Source organism: Puma concolor, chromosome D4 (assembly GCF_028749965.1).
Source record: "Puma concolor isolate L17-30 chromosome D4, mPumCon1.1.hap2, whole genome shotgun sequence".
NCBI lineage: Eukaryota > Metazoa > Chordata > Mammalia > Carnivora > Felidae > Puma > Puma concolor.
In genome coordinates, this window is record NC_141679.1 from 94915752 (window position 1) to 94933967 (window position 18216).

Below are 18216 nucleotides of genomic sequence, written 5' to 3' on the forward strand. Positions count from 1 at the left end.
TGTCTGTGTCGCTTGTTGACGCCTGCAGGGAGAGTGAAGAAGGGCAGGGGACAGGGGAAGATTCGAGAACAGCCAAGGCCCGCTCAGTCCTGAGCAGCGGCCGCGGGGCTCCCGGGGCCAGGGGCCAGCGCTCTCCTCAGCGGGCCGAGGGCGGTGTCGCGCCAGCGGCGCGTGCGGCAGGCGATGAGCACGGAGCCCAGCGCCAGGCAGGCGGCCAGGCTGGCGAGAAAGGAGACGGGCCCGAGCGCGTAGACCACAGCCAGGTCCCGGGGGGCGAGCCGCTGCGCGCAGTGGCTGAAGGCGGCGTCCGTTAAGGCGGTCAAGGGTCTGAGCGTCAGGCGCCCTGGCAACACGCAGAGCAGCGTCTCGGCCTCTGCGGGACACAGGTGCACAGTCAGGTGGCGGCGGCGGGGACCGTGGCCGTGGCTCCCGGCCCGCCTACCCCCACCCGGAGGGCTCACCTGGCGCCGGCCGCGGGTGCCGGCGCAGCCAGGAGCAGAGCGGACGCAGCGCGCAGCCGCAGACCCAAGGGTTGCCGCGCAGGCGCAGTGCGCGGAGAGCCGGCAGGCCGGCCAGCAGTCCCGGCGCGAGCGCAGGCAGCTCGTTGTCCTGCAGGCTGAGCGCGTACAGCAGCGGGAGCGCGCCCAGCGCCGCCGGCTCCAGGCGCGCCAGCCGATTGCCTGCCAGCGAGAGGGAACGCAGCGCGCGCAAGGGCGAAAAGGTGCCGGGCGCCAGCTCCTCCAACTGGTTGGCGCTGAGGTCGAGCTGCTGCAGCGCGCCCAAGCTCCAGAAGGCCCGCGCGTGCACCCAGCGCAGCCCGTTCTCGCGCAGGTCCAGGCGCAGCAGCGTGTCAGCGCCCACGAAAGCGCCGGGCGGCAGCGCGCGCACACGGTTATGGTCCAGCAGCAGCGCGCGCACGCGCCGGCTCAGGCCCGCAGGCACGGCGGGCAGCGCGCGCCTCGAGCAGTTGGCCTGGCCGCCCGGCGCGCACGCGCACGCCTCCGGGCACTCCGGGGTGTCTGGGGTTCCCGAGGAGGCGGCCGCGGCGGACAACTGGGCCCAGACTGACCACGGCGACAGCAGCAGCAGCAACATCGGCGACGGCCGCCGCGAGAGAGAGGAGAGGCTCCGCATGGGGGCAGAGCTCAAGGCCTGCTGCCCGTGCGTTCACGTAGCCAGTGCGTCTTTGCCGCGCCTGCACAAATATTAATTCTCCAGCCCGAGTGCCGGCAGTTCCTGTTCCACGGCTGGTCCCCGCGCCCAGGGCGGGGGCTGGGCGGATAGCCAGCACCCTGCACTGCCAGCCACCTGTCCCGGAGCCGGGCTCCTCTTGGCTCTGTGCCAGCTGCGGCGGTGAGAAGCCCCACCTCTCCTCTCCTGGGGTATCCACCACCCTGTGCCCCCCTTGAGGCCTAAGCCGCTGCATGACCCCCCCCCACACACACACACACCCATCAAACTCATGGATGCCACGCATGGAATGGGACCCAGGGGCCTCACTGCTCACTCGTCCCTGCCTGTCTCCTGCCCAGCAAAGTGACCCTAGCACACACACAGTGGGCCCCCTCCCCGCACCCCCCGTATAGGGATGGTCCCATCTCCATAGTGGATGTTTGGTGGGGTCAGGAGTACATGATGGGAGCCTGAGCCCAGGGGATAGGCCGTAGGGTGGAGCGGGGACTGCATACCTGGAGACCGTCATGTCTGCCCTACCTGGCCCTATGAGGATTCTCCTAGAACCTCAAGGAGACAGTGTGGGTAGGGCACAGGCACCAGCCCAAGTTCTCCAGTCAAATGCTGTTCCCTCTGGAGTCACCAGAGTTGCACAACCTGTCCTGGGGTTTTCCGGGGTGGGGGTGGGGTGGGCAGGGGCCCAGGAGCCATGCCAACTTCGTGGGGCAAGGCAGCAGGACGATGCCGGGAGGAGCTAGACGGAGGCCATGGCAGGAGGAGATGGAAACACCAGGGCTGTGGCTCCTGCCCTGAAGGGCAGACAGCGGGCACTTGTGCAGGCAGCGCACACTCGTGCGCGCACACACACACACACACACACCCGCCATCCAAGATAAAGGAGATGACCTAGGTGCACACAGACCCCTCCCCACCCCTTCACGCAGCCGCACAGCGGCTCTAGGAGGAGCCCGCAGAGAGGACAGGGCAGAAGCACTAAATACCGTTTAATTCTCTTACCCTAGGCTGCCCGCAGCCCTACTCAGGTGGGGGGGTGAGAGGGGACGGCTCCTCTAGAGTCAGAGTTGGGGCCATCGGGTCCATGGGGATGGTTATGAGGCCGTGAGCCTCCAGGGGAGGCATCAGGGAGACCTCCAGGTCAGGGTCCATGAGGTGGGACTCCACATGCAATGTGTGCAGATCCGTGTGATCTTCCTGGACCCCGAAGTGCCCCACCATCCTGCACGACACGGGCTGGGTCAGGCTTGTTGCAGGCAGTCACCAGCACGGGCTCCCGAGGACTTAACCCCCTCCCAGGGCAGGCCTGGCTCTCAGGTCAGTGCCCCTGATGCATCTGTGACCACACCTCCCAGTGGGGCAGGGGCAGGGGCACAGCTCACCCGTGGGGTCCTCCCCTGAGGTTACTCACCTGCTGTCCATGTGTCTGCGGGAGGCATGTTCATGTCTGGGGGGCAAAGGAAGGTGTGAGTCCTGGAGCAGGGGAGCTGGCCCCCAGGAGCCCAGAAGTGCCCCTCCCGCACCCCACCTCTTCACAGCCCAGTTCCGGGAAATAGCGTTCCCCAGCTCTGGCTGACATCTCACCTGGGGCAGAGGCCCCTCTCCGAGCAGGGCCCCGTGGCCCTCACCCACCCTGCCCGCCCCGGGGCCTACACACCTCTTGGCTCGCATGGCACCAATTGCCACGATGACGAGGGCACAGAAACAGCTGGCACCAACGCCCGCCAGCACCACCAGCAGGGCAATGAGGGCCTCGCGGCTGAGGCCGAGGCTGCACTCACAGTACGTTCCAGCTGCAGAGACAGGGCCCGTGTGGCCGAGGGGCCCTCGTCACCTGCCAGTGGAGGGCCCCCGGGGCCACCCCTCTCCCCAGGAGGGGCCCTGGCTGGGGCGGGGTTCAGGGACGGGAGGAGGCACCTGCAGCAGGGATGAGCAAAAGGGACAGACATATCAGGCCGAGAGGGCCGCCAGCCAGGCAGGAGTCAGGCTGGGGACAGGGGGCCATGTCCAGCCCCCAACCCCACCACACACCTCTGGATGGAACCCACTGGAAGGCGCTGACCTCACAATAGGGCTGTGGAGCAGGGTGGAGTGGTGGGGGAATCGGGGGTCTGGGAGGTGTGTGGGGGTGGGCAGGGCTTCAGCCGGAGCTTCACTTGAACTTCTGTGTGGGAGCAGAGGAGACCTGGGCAGGCAGTCCTCGGGGTGAAGCAGGTAGGGTGGCTGGGGGCCTGGGAGCTGCTCCCCAGTGCCCTACTGGATCCAGCCTCAGGGGATGGTGTATTACAGGGAAGGGGGTGGAGATCACCCTTAGGCTCTTGGGATAGTGGAGACAATGACCCGGAAACCCTGGGGGGCCCTCAGCAGACAGCGGGAGGCCTGTTTCTCAGGGACTGTGACAGCCCAGGTGAGGCCTGGGCCCCAGCTGACCTATGCCACCATCCTTCCCCCAAGGCTGGCAGGAGCAGGGGCCAAGAAGGGGCAAGGCATGGGCCTGTGCTCGCTGCCCTCCCTCGCACTGGCGGTCTCGGGGAGGATCCCGCCCCCAGCTCAGCAATGCCGGAGGCCGGAGGAACCGCCAGGCTCTCCGAATCCCCCAGGAGGTGGGGGCGCTGCCCACAGGCCCTCCCACAGCCACAGCCGCTAGGCGCTTCTGGCTGAGAAAAGGCTACAGGTAGCATCTGAGGCTCCCAATCTGTATCATTTATCAGAGCCCCCCTGCCCTGCCCTGCGGGCTTCTTCCTCTGCATCTTCCTGCCTGAGGGACTTAGCTGCAGGCTGGCGTCGTGGGACTTAACCTCAGCCTCCTCCCTGGCCTCGCAGTCCAGAGGCCTCCTCCCTCCTCCCCTAAGGACCTAGGCCAGCAAACCACACAGGCAGCAGGGGGAGTTGTCCCACACCACGGATGACCCCACAGGGCACCAGGGGCAAGGGTGCAGAGGGGCCCTGGCTGACTCCTTGTCATTGGGGACCTCCCTGACTCCTCTGACACAGGTGTCTCCTCCTAGTGTTGAACCCTCCTTGGGGACCAGCCAGCAGTTTCTGGGACACCTCTGTGCCTGTTGTGTGATGCTGTGACCCAAGATGCAGCTTTTTTGTTTTTCTCAACATTTTGTTAACAAACCAAGTCCAAAGGGACGTGTGCCTGTGCCCAGGAGCTGACCCCGTTGCCCCGCCAGACCCGTCTAGCCGGTTTGCATCCGGGTTAGGATGACGAAGTAAACTCAGCCCCATGCCAGGTGACCTTCCGCCTGGAGGGAACGGTGGGTGTTAGAGCCTTCTGGGCCTCCAGCAGAACTCAGAGGAAAGCGGGAAGCCCCTCTCCTAGTGACCACAGCACAGCAGCCTTGGTGGTGGGTGGAGCCCAAGTGAGGCAAACACCGGCTCGCCAGAATCCTGGAACTGCTAAGGCTACGTGCCTAGTCCTACTGATCGTTCTCCAGACCCGTGGCCAACAGGACACTCTGGAGTGAGAGGGGGTCCCGTCAAGGACTGATACCAGGGCCCCAGGGGAACAGGTCGAAGTGGAGAGGTGGGGGTAGCCACTAGAAGACAGCCTGGCGGAGGGGGCTGCCCAAGGGTGTCTGGGGGCAACAGGCATGACTTCAGGCCTGGGAAGGCACCCCGGGTGGGCGGGAACAGGACGCCGGAGGCTCGTTCCAAAGGGCCTTTGTTGCCCAGGAGGCTGGCACCACCAGCCAGCACGGAGCCTCCTGCACCGCAGGCTGTGGTGCCCAGTGCTTCTGAAGACCTCCAGCCTGCGTCCAGCCAAAGCCCTTCCCTGCCTCCCGGGACCTCAGGGGCTGGGGGCGGTGCCAGGACCCCTCGTGTGCTCCAGGGACGTCCACGTGCCAGGACCGTGGGTCTGGAGCCCGGTGACAGGTGTGCAGGCAGGGCTGGGCCCGGACACTCGTGTGTTTCCCCGCACCTGCTCCCAGGGAGCCAGGCCCTGCTAGGCTGAGCTGGAGAGGCCGCTGTGAAGGGCAAACCCGGACCACACGCCCACGATGGGCCCACAAAGCCACCAGGACAGGGAAAGGACAGAGAACCATTTGCTTTACTCTGCACTCCGGGGGCCGGGCAGGGGCACGGGGGGCACCCCCCCAGCCACCCTCCCTCCGTGGGGACGTCGCGGGAAGGGCGCAGTGGGCGCGTCAGCTGCAGCTCTTGGGCAGGCGGTAGACGCCGGCTGAGTAGACCAGCTGCTGGTCCCTCACCTTCTTCTGCAGGAAGCCCTGGAGCTCCTGCAGGTCGATCTCGGCCAGCGCGGGGCCGGTGACCACGAACATGCGCAGCATGCTGTAGATACGCTCCAGCGACAGGCTCTCCAGGTTGGTCAGCATGGCCTGGATGTACGTCCAGAAAAGCTGGGGACACAGAGGACAGGCCGGCCGTCAGGCCACCCTCCCGTGCGGCCACTGCACCAGAGGCTGAGCCAGGCCCCCGCCCCCGCCCCCGGCCGCACCAGCAGCTCCTCCTCCTTCTGGTCGGCCTGGGAGGCCATGCCGGAGTCGCTCTCGTCGTCGCTGTCAAGGAGCACCATGCTGTCCCGGTCCTGGGGCCGCTCCTCCTCCACCACAGAGAAGGTCCCGGCAGGCTCCTCCCGCAGCACTCCCTGCTGCAGCCACACGGACATGCGCCGCCGCAGCAGGGCCACGGGCATCTTCACCACCTTGCTCAGCTCCTCCAGGGTCCAGCTGGCTGCACGGGGCGGCCGGGAACACTAGCCACTGGGCCTCGTCGGCCCACTCACCTTCCCAGGGGGCAGCCCCAGGAGGCCGAGTCCCGCCCCCAGCCTGCACCCCCCCCACCCCCCAGCCATACGGAGCAGTGCCTGGCACTGGTCCCCCCCCCCCAGGAGGCAAGGCTGGGGCAGGCCAGCCAGGGGCCAGTGGGTTCACCTTGGTCCTGGAAGTAGAGCAAGACCACCGCCTGCACGGGAGTCACTGCCACAGACAAGGTACGATCGGCCAGCTCCACATCCATGGTCACCAGGCCCAGGGTGTGCTTCCAGCTGAGGGTCCGCATGGCCTGGGGAGGGCCGCAGTCAGCATGAGCAGCCCGGGGGCCCGGCTGAGCCCAGCTGAGTGAGACTCCGCCACCTGGCACCAGGTGACAGAAGAGCTCCCTCACCGCCCCCCGCCCCCCGCCCCCCCGGCAGCGGGCAGCAGAGTGGATAGAAGACAGGGCTCCGCTTCCCACGCCCTCCACTACCACGATCTGATAGGACTGAACAATGAGGGCTGCTGGTGAGTTAACGGTGTCTGAAAGACGCCCGACATCGTAACCCCCAGGACCTCAGAACGTGACCTGGGTTGGAGACGAGGCCACTGCAGACGGGCCTAGTTAAGACAAGGTCATCCGAAGTACAGCGAGCCCTGACGTAGCTCGGTCAGCACCCTTGCAAGAGGGAAGACAGTGCGAAGACAGGCAGAGACGGCAGGGATGCAGCCACAAGCCGAGAAACACCGAGGGTGGCCTGCAACACCGGATGCTGGGGAGGCGGAGGGACCCTCTCCCACAGCCTTCGGAGGCGCACAGCCCTGCTGACGCCCTGACCTCTGCTCTGGCCTCCAGAGTGGAGAAAAAGATCTCCGTTGTTGCAAGCACCCGCGTCATGGCACTTGGTTATGGCAGCCACGAGAAAGTGACGCATTTTGGTCCCGGGAATGGGGTGCTGCTGTAACAAATTCCCAGAAGTGTGAGTCCATGGAGCTGGGTGACAGGCAGAGGCTGGAAGAGCTGTGGGCTGCATGCCTCTAAGAGCCTGAATTGCCCCGGAGAGACTGTCGGCAGGGACACGGCCAGGAAAGCCACAAGAGGTGTCACGAGGAGGAAGAGGCCACGGCAAACTGGAGACAGTGTGGCCCTGCTATGTGGTGGCAGGATCCTGTCTGAGCACCACCCTGCTGGGCAGAAAGCACACCCCAGCACGATGAACCAACACTGAGCTGAGGAGACTCCGCAAATGTGGGAGGGATGGCCTCGCAGCGGCAGCAGGGGTGAGGCGGGGGGTGGGGGGGGGAGCCAGCACGAAGGCAGGGGTGCTGCTCTTCTCTGTGTGCTCTAGAGACAGAGCCGAGAGGGCGCCAGAGACCCGAGCTCTGACGTGGGAGCTGACCAGCGTCCTCAGAAGAGCCAGGACAGACTAGGCGGTCCAGGAAGGGTGTCTGCGAGGGCCCACGGCCAAAGGCCTGGACGACTGGGAGCTGCAGGGAGGACGAGGCTCCTGAGAATTTTACGGCGACCCGGACTAAAACGGAGAGACGGCCAGCTGAGGAGGCCTCAGCGGGAGAACTGCAGTATAGCGGCCCGGCCTGGCAGGGTGGGCAGACAGAAGACAGCCTTGAACCCAGAGCAGTGCCTCCACTGGCTTTTGGACTTGCTTTGAGCCTGTGACCCCCCTCCTTCCTTGAGAAGTCATCCTCTCAGAACGGAGGGGTCTGTGCCACACCTCACAGGCACGCTCTGCTTTCCCAGGCTCGCAGCCAGAGAGGGACTGCCCTCGATGAGCTGCGCTCGGTCTCGCTCCTGCCCGATTCAGATGCTACTCAGATACCAAACTTTGAGGTGTGGGGTGACGTAAACGTGGTGCTGGAATGGCTTAAGACTTCTGGGGATGTTGGATGAATGTGTTTTGCATGTGGGAAGCACACGAATTTGGGGCGGGGGGGGGGCACAGGGTGGACTGTTATAGGTTGAACTGTGTCCCTCATAGTTAAGGATGTTAAAGTCCTAACCCCTGATAACTCAGAATGTAACTGCATCTGGACATCAGATTACCACACATCAATTCGTTCAAGTGAGGTCATTCTAGAACAGGGTGGGCCTTTAATCCAACATGACTGGTGTCCTTGAAAGAAACGTGGACACAAATAGACACAGGGAGAATGCCATGTGACAACAGAGGCGGAGGTTGGGCTGATGTGGCCACAAGTCAAGTGATGCCTAGAGCCACCAGAAGCTGGAAGCAGCAGGAGGAACCCTCCCTCAAGCCTCTGGACAGAGTGCAGCCCTACGATCGATCCTGGACGCCCAGCTGCCAGAACTAACACGATACGCCTGCACTGTTTTGAGCCCCGATCATGGCACTTTGTTGCTGACCAACACAAGGGAGTCTTCAGTAACCCCCTCACCCCCTCAAGCTCCAAAGGAGGAGGCGACAGAGAACCCCACCTTGTAGGGGGGAAACAGAAGCAGAACCCACAGTTTGCCCAGGTCACAAGCAGGAGAGCCACAGACAGGCTCTCCAGCTCCAAGCCCACGACCGTACAGCCACCACTGCAGCCTGCGGCGGGAAAGACGCAAGGCCACCGACAGAAAACACAAGCAAGGATACTCTGTGGGCTGTGTGGCCACCCACGTGTCCAACGTGATCCTCGGGCCAAGAGTGCTGGTGTGAGGCAGAGACACTGTGGCCACAGGTCCGACCTCCAGCCCCGGGGCCTGCTCCTGCCACTCTAGTATCCAGCTGGAGTCAGGACAAAGCACGCTGAGGCATGGCCGTCACATCAGGTGATTAGGCCTGAGCAGAAAGGCATGGCTGAGCCATCCTCTGGGAAACCAGCTTCTAGGGAAGCAAGCCAGGCAGTGGCAAGGCCAGGGCAGAGTCCTGGAAGTCGAACGCTTCATGAGCAATCTGGAGACTGCTTGGAGGCAGACGCCCATGGGGCACACACAGCCCCCTGACTCTCTCTGGGGCGAGCCCGGTGCCCCAGCCCCCAGTTCTGAGATGTCAGAGAGTAGACGGTGGAAGAGGAAGCCCGGGAAGGTGGGGCCACCCGGAGGCGCAGAGGGCAGAAGCGGCCCGGCCCCTCCCCCAGTGTGGGTGTGCACACACACGTGCAGAGGCTCCTAAGGGACGAGGGGAGCAGAACGGGGGCTGCGCCCTCCTGCCCCGACGCAGAGGCACAGGAGAGGTGTCAGCAGACAGCCGCACAGGTGGGTCGCACCCAGGTCCCGTTGCACAGCCTGCTCGGAAGGGTCACCAGGTCAGGATGCAGCCCCCACCTGCCACCGGAGGGAGGTGTGGCCTGTACCTTCAGCTTCTCGTACTTCTTGCAGTAGACCTCTAGGGCCTCCCTAATGTCCTCGGGGACCTCCAGCTTCTCGTCCTTGAAGGGAGGCCAAAACTCGCTGGACAGGATGACGGCATAGACCCCAAAAGGCGGCTGCTCCTCTATGGGCCGCTTCTCGTCCTCCTCACGAATGTTGGCGTTGATGCGACGGGAGTCCGCCATGTCCTGGGGGGAGGAACGAGGTCTCACGAAGGCCCCGGGGCTGGGCTCAGGGTGAGGCCGGGCCAGGTGGGCAGGAGCCCCGCGTGCCCACCTTCAGCATGACCTCGCAGAAGTGCATGGGAGCCTCGCCAAAGCGCAGCTTCAGCAGCTCCACGTTGCGGATCTCCCTGGAAGAATGCATCTCTGAGGGGGCGTGGCGCGCCCCCACCCCAAGCAGCACCCGTAGCGGAGCGGGCACCCTCCCCCACCCAGCGCAGGGACACCCCAGGGGGAGAGGGGCGAAGTGCGGCTCCAGCCACCGAGACCCTGGACTCCGTCCCGGCCGAGGCCCAGGGGTTCCCGGGGATCTGGTTCCCCGAGCCCCTGGGCCTCCCCCCAGGCCTCTCCAGGGTGATGGCTGAGCCCGGGTGCACCTCCCGGCCGGAGAGCAGGCAGCGGCGCCCCCTGCGGCCCACTGGCGCCTTGCGGGCCTCACCGCTCAGGACTAAAGCTGAACTGGTGCAGGAGGCGGTCGGCCAGCAGCGAGCGGTACTCGTTGATGAACAGGTCCTTGCTGCCGTAGATGCTGACCAGCAGGCTAATGATGTCCGAGGAGCGCCGCTTGGAGCTGGACTTCCCTGCACGGCACGGGGACCGGCACCAATGGCATCTCGCAGGGATCGAGGAAGCACCATCCGCGCCCACGCAGGCCCCACCCTGCCACGCCCGTGAGGCCCAGGCCCAGATCCCAGGTGAAGGGCGGGGTGGGTAGTGCACAGGCCGCCTGGGAATCTGCTCTTCTGGCAAGCTGGACGGAGACACAGGCCACCGTGGGCCCACTCAAGCCAGCCAGAGCCCCCTGCAGAAGCGGGTCGGGGCGGGTGCTGACAACCGATCCCCTCAAGCTTTCGGGCACCTGTGGAATCAGACGCCTGCCTTGCTGGAGCGTCCCCCACAACCCAGAGCCAGGTGGGGCTGGTGGCACTGACCTGGATCGGCATCCACAGGGTCAGGGACCCAGTCCTCGGGCTCGCCAGAGTCATCCTCGCTGTCCTGACCAGTCTCCAGGCTCGCCGGGTCTGTCTTGGACAGCTCGACAGCCAAGTCCCCCGTCCCATCCGAGTCCCCCGTCAGCCCAGCTACAATCTGCCGCACCGTGTCCTCCCGCGTCCTGCCAGATGTGAGTACCGCTGGCCTTCACGGCACCTCTCTGTTTGCCCACACCACGGCACCCCACCTCACCCCGGCAGCCAGCACCCCCGTTGGCCACGTGCTTAGGATGGGTCCGTCAAACTTTCTCTCAGAAAACAGTAATACCGATCATAATAAGATAAACCCCACCGTTTTCGGGAACGCCGAGAACTAAAATAATACGGGATCTAGGCCAGGGCCTTCCCAACCAAGAGGCAGCAGACGTGAGTCAGGGAAGCACCAGATGCCTCCCAGCCCCAGCCCTGAGCCTCTACTGTCCCGAGGGGTCTCCAGACAGCTGTGCCCCAGCACCCGCTCAAACACGTCCTCTGACAGACAGCCTGGGAGTCACTACTGCTCATGCACAGGGGATCCCCCCCCCCCACCCCGGCCTCAGCCTGGGTCTTGGTCAGTAAGCTAAAGCTGAGCCGGGGCCTCTATGGACTAGGAAAAGGGGATGGGAACAGAGAGCAGGGTTACAGGGTGGGGTCCCCAGTGTCTGCCCATGGACATGGTGGCACCCACAAGACGAAGAAGCCCGGGCCGTGGCCAGGTCATGTGGCCCAACAGGAGGGACAGAGTGTCCCTGGTGTTTCGGGGGCCACAAGGACCCACGGGGAACTTGGCTGCACAAATGGAGCCAAGAGACAAGGACCCCAGGTCCGAGCAGCAGCCTGGAGCTTGGCCACGGGGCTCACCTCAGGTAGCGGCGAATGGGCTCACAAGCCACCTCCAAGATGACCATGGAAGGGTCGAGCACACGCAGTGCCTTGATGGCGGATATATAGAGGGTGATGATGTCGCACGTGTTGACCCCTACGGCCAGGAGAAAGGACAGTAGTCACAGCAGCACCCAGGAGTTGTCCCTTGAGCAGCAGCGCCCTGGCCAGGTGGGTTTTTCGGCCACCACTGTGACCCACGGGACGCTGTCCCCCTTCTCCCCTAACTCTCATGTGCTTTCCCTGGAACTTTCCAAGGTCCGAGCCCTCCCCTCACTGGGCGGTCTGCCCCAGGCCACTCCCATCACTTCCCAGGACTCTCTTCAAGGGAGGATGAGGAGGAGCTCCTAAGGACCGCACAGACCCACACCCTACACAGGCCCCTCGGCAGAGGAGACTGGCCTCTTGGGCAGCAGCTCAGGCACCTGGGTGGAGGAGCCGCGTCTCCAGGGCAGCCTTGAGAGACAGGAGCAGCTGCTGCCTCTGGTCGGTCCTTTCCAGGCAGTATTTGAGGTCCTCGATGGCTGGCCGGGAGTCTGGGAAGTCTGTAGGAAGAGTGTGGACCCTTGCACACACACAGTGCAAGCACGCACGTGCTGTGCGTGCAAGAAAGGACACAAGGTCGGCAGGGCCCAGAGGGTGAGCGGTGGCGCCTCCACTCAGCAGTGATGAGAAACACCACTAGGTGCTTCAGGCCGTCCCTGGGCGGTCATGTGCCCTCCAGCCCCCGCCCCGCCCCCGAGTGCCCAAGGACAGAGCAGGAGCATGGAGCCGCCGACAGGATGGGGGTGGACGCCCAGAAGCACCGTCTGGGGGCCACACTGGCGGGCCCAGCTCTGCTTGGGACGCCACTGTCTGCCCTAAGTGCCCCTGACCGCCTGCAGGATCTGAATGGCGAAGGCACGGGGAAGGTGGCCACTTCAGCGGGCAGGGGGCCGACCTCGGATGATGCTGAAGAGCTCCTCGATGCGTAGGCCGGCATAGATACGGTAGAAAAACCTCTGCACGTGGCACCGCCACCGGCGCAGTGTGTTGCCAGCCTCCGGGGACGCGGGCCTGGCAGGGCCATCCTGCAGGAATACCTTGCCGAGCCAGCCGACCACCCTCTCGATCCACTGTCGGGAGAGCGCAGGTGTAGGGAGGTGAGGAGCTGAATGAACCCCAGCCCGACATGGAGCAGAGGCTACCCGCACTGCAGCCAGTCTTGGGGAGTCTCTAAGGCTCCTGGACACTAGGAGCACATTGAAACCAGCAGGATAATGGGTCCAAAGTGGGCCTCCCAGGCCTCCCATCGATGTGTCCCCACACCCGATGAGCACCAGAGCCCAGGCTTATCTCTAGCAACAGTGGCCCTGATGCAGAGCACGGAGAGAACGCTCACCTCTGACCTGGTGGACAGACACACCCTGGGGGCCACGTACCTGACTAGTCCCACCACGTGGGACAACGTAAGGGCCCTTCTGAGCACACACGCGTAAACTTATAGGCAGAACAGCCGCACAGAGCCTAGGATGCACACGTTCCCCCACAAACGACGCAGCCCCTGATGACAACATCCCGATACTCTACCAGCTGGGGGCAACACAGGTGCCCCGGCCAGGCCTCTGGGCTCACACCCACTCCAGACCGCTGCTGTACAGACACTTGCTTTGAACCCCCACCACAGCTAATCTGAGCCCTGGGACGCAGACACCAGGAAGCGGCGGAGAATGACATGCGGGAAGTAGGGGCAGGCTGGACGGTCCCCTGCGGTTGGGCCGGCACCTCCCCGGCTCTAGGGAGACCAGGGCAGAGCCCCAGACCACGCCCCAACAGCACGGGCGCCCTGAGGCCCCTCAGCGGGACACCCCTGACCTTGGCACCGCCTCCAGCCAAGTGATTTCTCACAGACCTTGCTGAGCAGGTCACGGGCTCTACCTTGCGGTCACAAGGGCAGGCCGGGAAGGGCCAGCTTCCACCCAGCACCAAGACAGCTTCATCCACCAGCCAGGTCCTAGCTCGTCCGAGTCCCCATACTGTGGCTGCGTCTGAGACCACTAGGGCGTCAGGTTGGCCAGAAACCTGTTCTGCGGCCCCCGGGGAGCAGGGCCCGAGAGGCCGTCCTTACCTTGTGGAACTCTCGCAGGAAGGAGCGCTCGTACTCGCCCCGACAGCGGTCCTCCATTCTCTCCCTGGTCACCTGGTGCAGGGTGGTGGTCACAGCCTCCGCACTGACCCGCTCCAACAGACTCAGCCTGTGTCTGGAGGACAGCCCTGCTCGTGGAGCACACGGAGTACCCTGCTCCCCCTCACACCCAGCGCCCTCTGCACCGAAGGCTTCGAGGAAAAGCTGCTGGGGAGGACGGAGCCCTGCCCTCCCCAGTTGGCCCCTCTGCCCAGCCTGAGACCCTGGCCTTGCCCATGTGAGGAGTGGGCGTGGCTCTCAGGGCTAAAACCCAGCTCCTTAAACATGGCTCTGAAGCAACAGCTAAATATATCACCGTCCTGACCAGGTGAGCATAGACGCCACCAGTTATGCCGTTGGGTGCAGACCCTGGTCAGCGATGGCGAATGAACTCGAGAAAACGAGAGAGAACATTTCTGGGCACCCTGCATCTGGGATGAACCAGCAAAAGCCATCCAGGGCCTCCCTGACCCTCGCCAGCGACAGGGCCCCTCCCTCAGTCCAGCTAGAAGCCCCTCCCCCTTCCCAACAGCTGTGCTGCTGCCGCTTCACTCAACGTGACAAGATCATTACCAGCAACCACAAAGGATTAAAGGCTCACAGCTCAGAACCCAGCTTTAACGGCGACAGCAAAATCCTTTCCTCTTTAAAAGGCTGGAAAAGCAATCTGCTTGCCCAGCGTGTTAGCCTAATCCCCAGCTTGTCTGGAAAGAATAAAAAAAGCGAGCCCGCCTCTTGCAATTACAAGAGAGGATGAACACCATCCCTTCCCCAGGGAGCCTACAGAAGGCACAGCAGAATTCTACGTGGCCCAGAAAATTTGCAATCCCTAGGGTCTCAGAGTAAGCAAAGAGCGGAAACCCAGGGCTAGTGTGAGTGGCAGACACACACCTGTGTCCAAGACAAAACGTATAAATTCACAGCGCTGGGATCCTGGGGACCCGCCCCTGGCCACCCCCAGGACGATCCGGCAGAGACCCCACCCCCCACCCCACCCAGCCAGCTGGACCCAGGACAGCCAGCCAGAGGCAAGAACAGAGGCGTGGCCACACAGGCACGAGTACTCACAGGACCTGGCTGAGCTGGTGAAACTGCTCCAGGGCCTGGCGGCACCAGCACTGCTGCTTGTCGCTGCCGCATCCCGCACACAACGGGCTCTGCAGAAGCCGGTAGTACCGGCGACGGGCATACCTGCTGTCCAATTCCCCCTCTAGTTCTGGGTCTGTGCCCCCTTCCCCCTTCCTCTTACTCTGCATGTAAACTCTCAAAAAGCGCCCATAGAGGCGCTGAATCATCTCCTGAAAGGTTCTGGGAGTGGAAAAGAACAGGACGCCCCGCAAGGTGGTGTGGACTTTTTCCCGCAGCCCCTGAGCGCCTGCGCCCATCAGCAAGCCCAGGCGAGTCCATTTCTCCAGCAGCTCTAGACTATGCAGGTAGGGATCCAGGCGGCTCTCCAACAGGCCGAAAGCGTCAAGGAGAAGCAGAAGGCACTGGGGCTCGTCTGCACAGTTCTCACGCTGGGAGATAGTATTCCAGAACTCAAGGGAGATGTTGGCCTGCAGGTCGTTCTGCAGCACCTCTACAAACCACTCCTCCAGGACCGAATGCAGACCGTGGGCCCTCAAAACCTCCACCGCCGCCCGGAGCTCCTCCTCCTTTGGCGGCACCGCACCGCTGGTCCGGGAGGACGCCTGGAGTGCAGGGAACCGTGAGAAGGGGACACAGAGTAGCGGTGGGAAGGGCACTGACACGCGGGGAGAAGCGGGGAAAGGGACAGAGCGGAGGGGAAGCTGCGGGATTTCCGCTACCCCTCGTCCACGACGCACGGATGCTTGGCCGACGCTAGGGAAGGGCCGCCTCGGCAGCGGAACGAACCCCAGGGTGGAAGTCCTAGTAAAGCGCGCAGGGTCCCCGGAACCCCGCGCGGACCCGCTGCCCTCTTCCGGGGCCTCACCAGTCCCAACGCGGCCGGCGGCACCAGCCCGGTGCTCACGGTGTTCCAGGCCACCAACAGTTCCTGTGCAGGCCCGGGGTCGCCGTCTCGCACCGCCGTCGCCATCTGCGCCCACCAGCTCCCAGGGCTTCGCGGCGCGGCGCGCGGCGATGACGCACACTAGAGGCGCGCCGCGGTGACGTATCGGAGGGCGCGCCGTCGGAAGGCAGTGCGCAGGCGCGAACGGCGAGGAGCTGGCGGCGGTTGGAGTGGTCGCGGCCCAAGCGGCGACCATGACCCAGCAGGGCGCGGCGCTGCAGAATTACAACAACGAGCTAGTCAAGTGTGAGCGGCCGCGCGGCGGGGTCTGCCGGGCGGGCTGGGAGGGCGCGGGGCTCGCCGGCGTGCAGGCCGAGGCAGTAGCTGGCCCGCAGCGCGCGGCCGAGTGGGGTGCACGGTCCGTGCGTGGGTGTCTCGGCTGGGAAGGCGCCGGTGGCCGTCGGACCCGCCCGGCGCACGGCCGCTCTGTGGCACGCACCAAGCCCTGGGTATCTGTGGAGAGAGCCAAGGAACGAATGGCTAGAGCACGCACTGCCGCCCGGGCGCCACGCCCGCTGATCCGGTGCGGTGCTTTCTCTAACCCCGAGACCCCCTGGGCGGTCGGAGCCTGGCCTGGCGGCGGTGGAAGGTGGCCGAGCCAGCCCCGGGCCTCCCGCCACCCTCTCCTCCTACACAGCAGTGGGCTCCAGAGTGGCAGGGGTGCTGCTGTCCTTCCTGCCCTGGGTCCACAGCGCCTGCCCCGCTCGGCCCACTGTAGGCATCGAGGAGCTGTGTCAGAAGCGAGAGGAGTTGTGTCGGCAGATCCAGCAGGAGGAGGATGAGAAGCAGCGGCTGCAGAGCGAGGTGAGGCAGCTGACAGAGAAACTGGCCCGAGTCAACGAGAATCTGGCGCGCAAGATTGCTTCTCGCAACGAGTTTGACCGGACCATCGCAGAGACAGAGGCTGCCTACCTCAAGGTGGGGCTCGGGGCCGGCAGGGAGCCTGCATGCCTGTGGCCTGTGGGGGGTGGCCTGGGGGCACCCACGGGCAGAGGCGACAGGACTACAACATGGTCAGGACCGCTGTGGGATGACAGTGGGGCTGTCAGTGGGGCCCGGCACGCCCCAAGTCCTGTTCTGTGCACCGTAGTTTTATGGCTTGTCCCAGACCACGGGCAGAGAGTGGCAGCAAGGGCCAGAGCTCATCTCGTCTGGCTTCCCAGGGTGCAAGGAGGGGGGCTTTGGGCTAAAGGCTCTGCTGACCCTGTCCGACCCTCCTGTCAGGGGCTTCCTCTCCCTGCTTCTGCCCCAGGCTTGGCACTGGCTCGGTAGGAGCAGAGCTGGACTGTGCGAGCCTTCTGATGAGAGGGATAGTGACAGCTGTCTCGTGTCCCCGTTTCCAGATCCTGGAAAGCTCGCAGACTCTGCTTAGTGTCCTGAAGAGGGAAGCCGGGAACTTGACCAAAGCCACAGCCTCGGAGCACAAGAGCAGTGGAGGCAGGGAGAGCTGAGGAGGCCATTGGTGGGGAGGGGCCTGCCTCCCACGTCCCTCAGTGGCTCGATCCCCAACAAGTCTGTCTTCAAAGCGTCTTTATTCTTCGTGGTAGCAGCTGCCTCCTTTCGCTGTCTTGGGTGCCAAGAGGCAGTTGCCCAGCTTCACCTGCCCCAGGTGACAAGTACAGCCCTGGGTGCAGCCCACCAGGTGGGGGTCCTGGCCCTGTACTCATAGGACATGGGAAGGACAGGCTCTGGGTGAGTTGCGCTCAGGGCGGAGGTCCCCTCACCCCCGCCCTGGGCTGCCAGAAAGACCCTGCTCCCTACTTTCACCAGCACGGCAGCCACCTCACCTCGGTGCCCAGGCCAGGGGAGCAGGGGAGGGGCTGGGGCCCACCCCCTCAGAGCTTGCCCTGGTGGCCTATGACTGTCAGTAAAGATTGTCTTTGTGAAGGTAGCTTACTGCCTGTGTCCTGTGTCCTGCATGTGGGACGTGGGACTGCTGCACGACCCCAGAACCAATGTGAGCCCAGCCGCATGGCTTCTTGGCAGAGGAGGGCCTGGAGTGGCTTTCCCTGTGACAAGCCTTGTTGGCTTTGGGGACAGAGTTGAGGGTACCCTTGAGCATTCCCCGGGACCTTGTCACCCACCCTTTCTCCCCACCAGGGCTGCTGGCCCCCTGCCCCCAACCCCAGCACTTAGCCTCCCCGTCGGGTGGTGTTCTGCCTGTTGGTCTTGGGCTGTGCGATGCCCTGTTCCCCAGCACAAGGCCTGGCCCAGGGAGACGCTCTCCAGCCAGGGCTGTGCCCCAGCTCCAGGATTCCAAACTTTGCTCCAACCCCACAGCACCACCACTCCCCACTCTTCCTGGTCCCACCAAGCGTGCTGACTTCCAGCCTCCCACGCTGCCTGGGGCCCAGCCCTCCACCCCGAGTCCTCTCTGGGACTGTCTCTGTTGGCCAGTTAGCTCCTATGGGGGTCCCTGCAGCTAGGCAGGTCTGAGAAGCATGTATTGAGAAGGTCTGGAGAAACCTGGGCCCACTCCACCCAGAACACTAAAAACACCCTCCTCCTTCCCAAGTTTGGCCAAGCAGCATTTCTCGCGGGCTTGACTCCTCAGGAGGGATGTACTTGCATCCGTTGCCTGGATTACAAGCAGCCCCAGCTCCCCAGCTCCAGGCTGAGCAGGCAGTTCTGTGTCTCCTGTTGCCTTTTGGATTCTGCTGGGTTTTCCTGCCGGCCGTTAGCACTGACTCCAGGGAAGTGGTC

The 18216-nt window shown here is 64.3% G+C and overlaps 4 protein-coding genes across 4 annotated transcripts; 1 reads left to right on the forward strand and 3 right to left on the reverse strand.

Annotated features, from left to right (window-relative positions):
* Positions 1-1855, reverse strand: LRRC26 (leucine rich repeat containing 26). The gene is made up of 2 exons (XM_025923958.2): positions 462-1855; positions 1-373 (listed from the first exon to the last, which is right to left on the reverse strand). The coding sequence occupies exons 1-2, from the start codon at positions 1132-1134 to the stop codon at positions 84-86; spliced, it is 963 nt and encodes a 320-aa protein (XP_025779743.2). The 5' UTR covers positions 1135-1855; the 3' UTR covers positions 1-83.
* Positions 1856-2160: 305 nt separating this feature from the next.
* Positions 2161-15592, reverse strand: ANAPC2 (anaphase promoting complex subunit 2). Its single transcript, XM_086684591.1, has 16 exons — positions 15436-15592; positions 14550-15172; positions 13425-13557; positions 12258-12432; positions 11743-11862; positions 11297-11414; positions 10397-10578; positions 9904-10045; positions 9520-9595; positions 9228-9431; positions 6090-6219; positions 5654-5889; positions 3106-5555; positions 2846-2981; positions 2600-2635; positions 2161-2410 (listed from the first exon to the last, which is right to left on the reverse strand). The coding sequence occupies exons 1-13, from the start codon at positions 15538-15540 to the stop codon at positions 5343-5345; spliced, it is 2457 nt and encodes an 818-aa protein (XP_086540717.1). The 5' UTR covers positions 15541-15592; the 3' UTR covers positions 2161-2410; positions 2600-2635; positions 2846-2981; positions 3106-5342.
* TMEM210 (transmembrane protein 210) lies at positions 2209-3193 on the reverse strand. Its single transcript, XM_025924387.1, has 4 exons — positions 3106-3193; positions 2846-2981; positions 2600-2635; positions 2209-2410 (listed from the first exon to the last, which is right to left on the reverse strand). The coding sequence occupies exons 1-4, from the start codon at positions 3191-3193 to the stop codon at positions 2209-2211; spliced, it is 462 nt and encodes a 153-aa protein (XP_025780172.1).
* A 9-nt stretch (positions 15593-15601) lies between the features above and the next one.
* SSNA1 (SS nuclear autoantigen 1) lies at positions 15602-17404 on the forward strand. The gene is made up of 3 exons (XM_025924143.2): positions 15602-15759; positions 16232-16431; positions 16857-17404. The coding sequence occupies exons 1-3, from the start codon at positions 15708-15710 to the stop codon at positions 16962-16964; spliced, it is 360 nt and encodes a 119-aa protein (XP_025779928.1). The 5' UTR covers positions 15602-15707; the 3' UTR covers positions 16965-17404.
* The last annotated feature ends 812 nt before the right edge of the window (positions 17405-18216 follow it).

Excerpts from the sequence above, each read along its gene's own strand:
- TMEM210 (XM_025924387.1), bottom strand. The coding sequence starts at position 3,193 with ATGGCCCCCTGTCCCCAGCCTGACTCCTGCCTGGCTGGCGGCCCTCTC. Across the intron at positions 2,982-3,105 it reads TTTGCTCATCCCTGCTGCAG|CTGGAACGTACTGTGAGTGC; the intron begins GTGCCTCCTCCC and ends CTGTCTCTGCAG. Across the intron at positions 2,636-2,845 it reads GGTGCCATGCGAGCCAAGAG|ACATGAACATGCCTCCCGCA; the intron begins GTGTGTAGGCCC and ends TTTGCCCCCCAG.
- ANAPC2 (XM_086684591.1), bottom strand. The coding sequence starts at position 15,540 with ATGGCGACGGCGGTGCGAGACGGCGACCCCGGGCCTGCACAGGAACTG. Across the intron at positions 10,579-11,296 it reads CCCATTCGCCGCTACCTGAG|GACGCGGGAGGACACGGTGC; the intron begins GTGAGCCCCGTG and ends CACATCTGGCAG. Across the intron at positions 6,220-9,227 it reads AGAAGTACGAGAAGCTGAAG|GCCATGCGGACCCTCAGCTG; the intron begins GTACAGGCCACA and ends GGCCCTCCCCAG.
- LRRC26 (XM_025923958.2), bottom strand. The coding sequence starts at position 1,134 with ATGCGGAGCCTCTCCTCTCTCTCGCGGCGGCCGTCGCCGATGTTGCTG. Across the intron at positions 374-461 it reads GCACCCGCGGCCGGCGCCAG|AGGCCGAGACGCTGCTCTGC; the intron begins GTGAGCCCTCCG and ends TGTGTCCCGCAG.
- SSNA1 (XM_025924143.2), top strand. The coding sequence starts at position 15,708 with ATGACCCAGCAGGGCGCGGCGCTGCAGAATTACAACAACGAGCTAGTC. Across the intron at positions 15,760-16,231 it reads CAACAACGAGCTAGTCAAGT|GCATCGAGGAGCTGTGTCAG; the intron begins GTGAGCGGCCGC and ends GGCCCACTGTAG. Across the intron at positions 16,432-16,856 it reads CAGAGGCTGCCTACCTCAAG|ATCCTGGAAAGCTCGCAGAC; the intron begins GTGGGGCTCGGG and ends CCCCGTTTCCAG.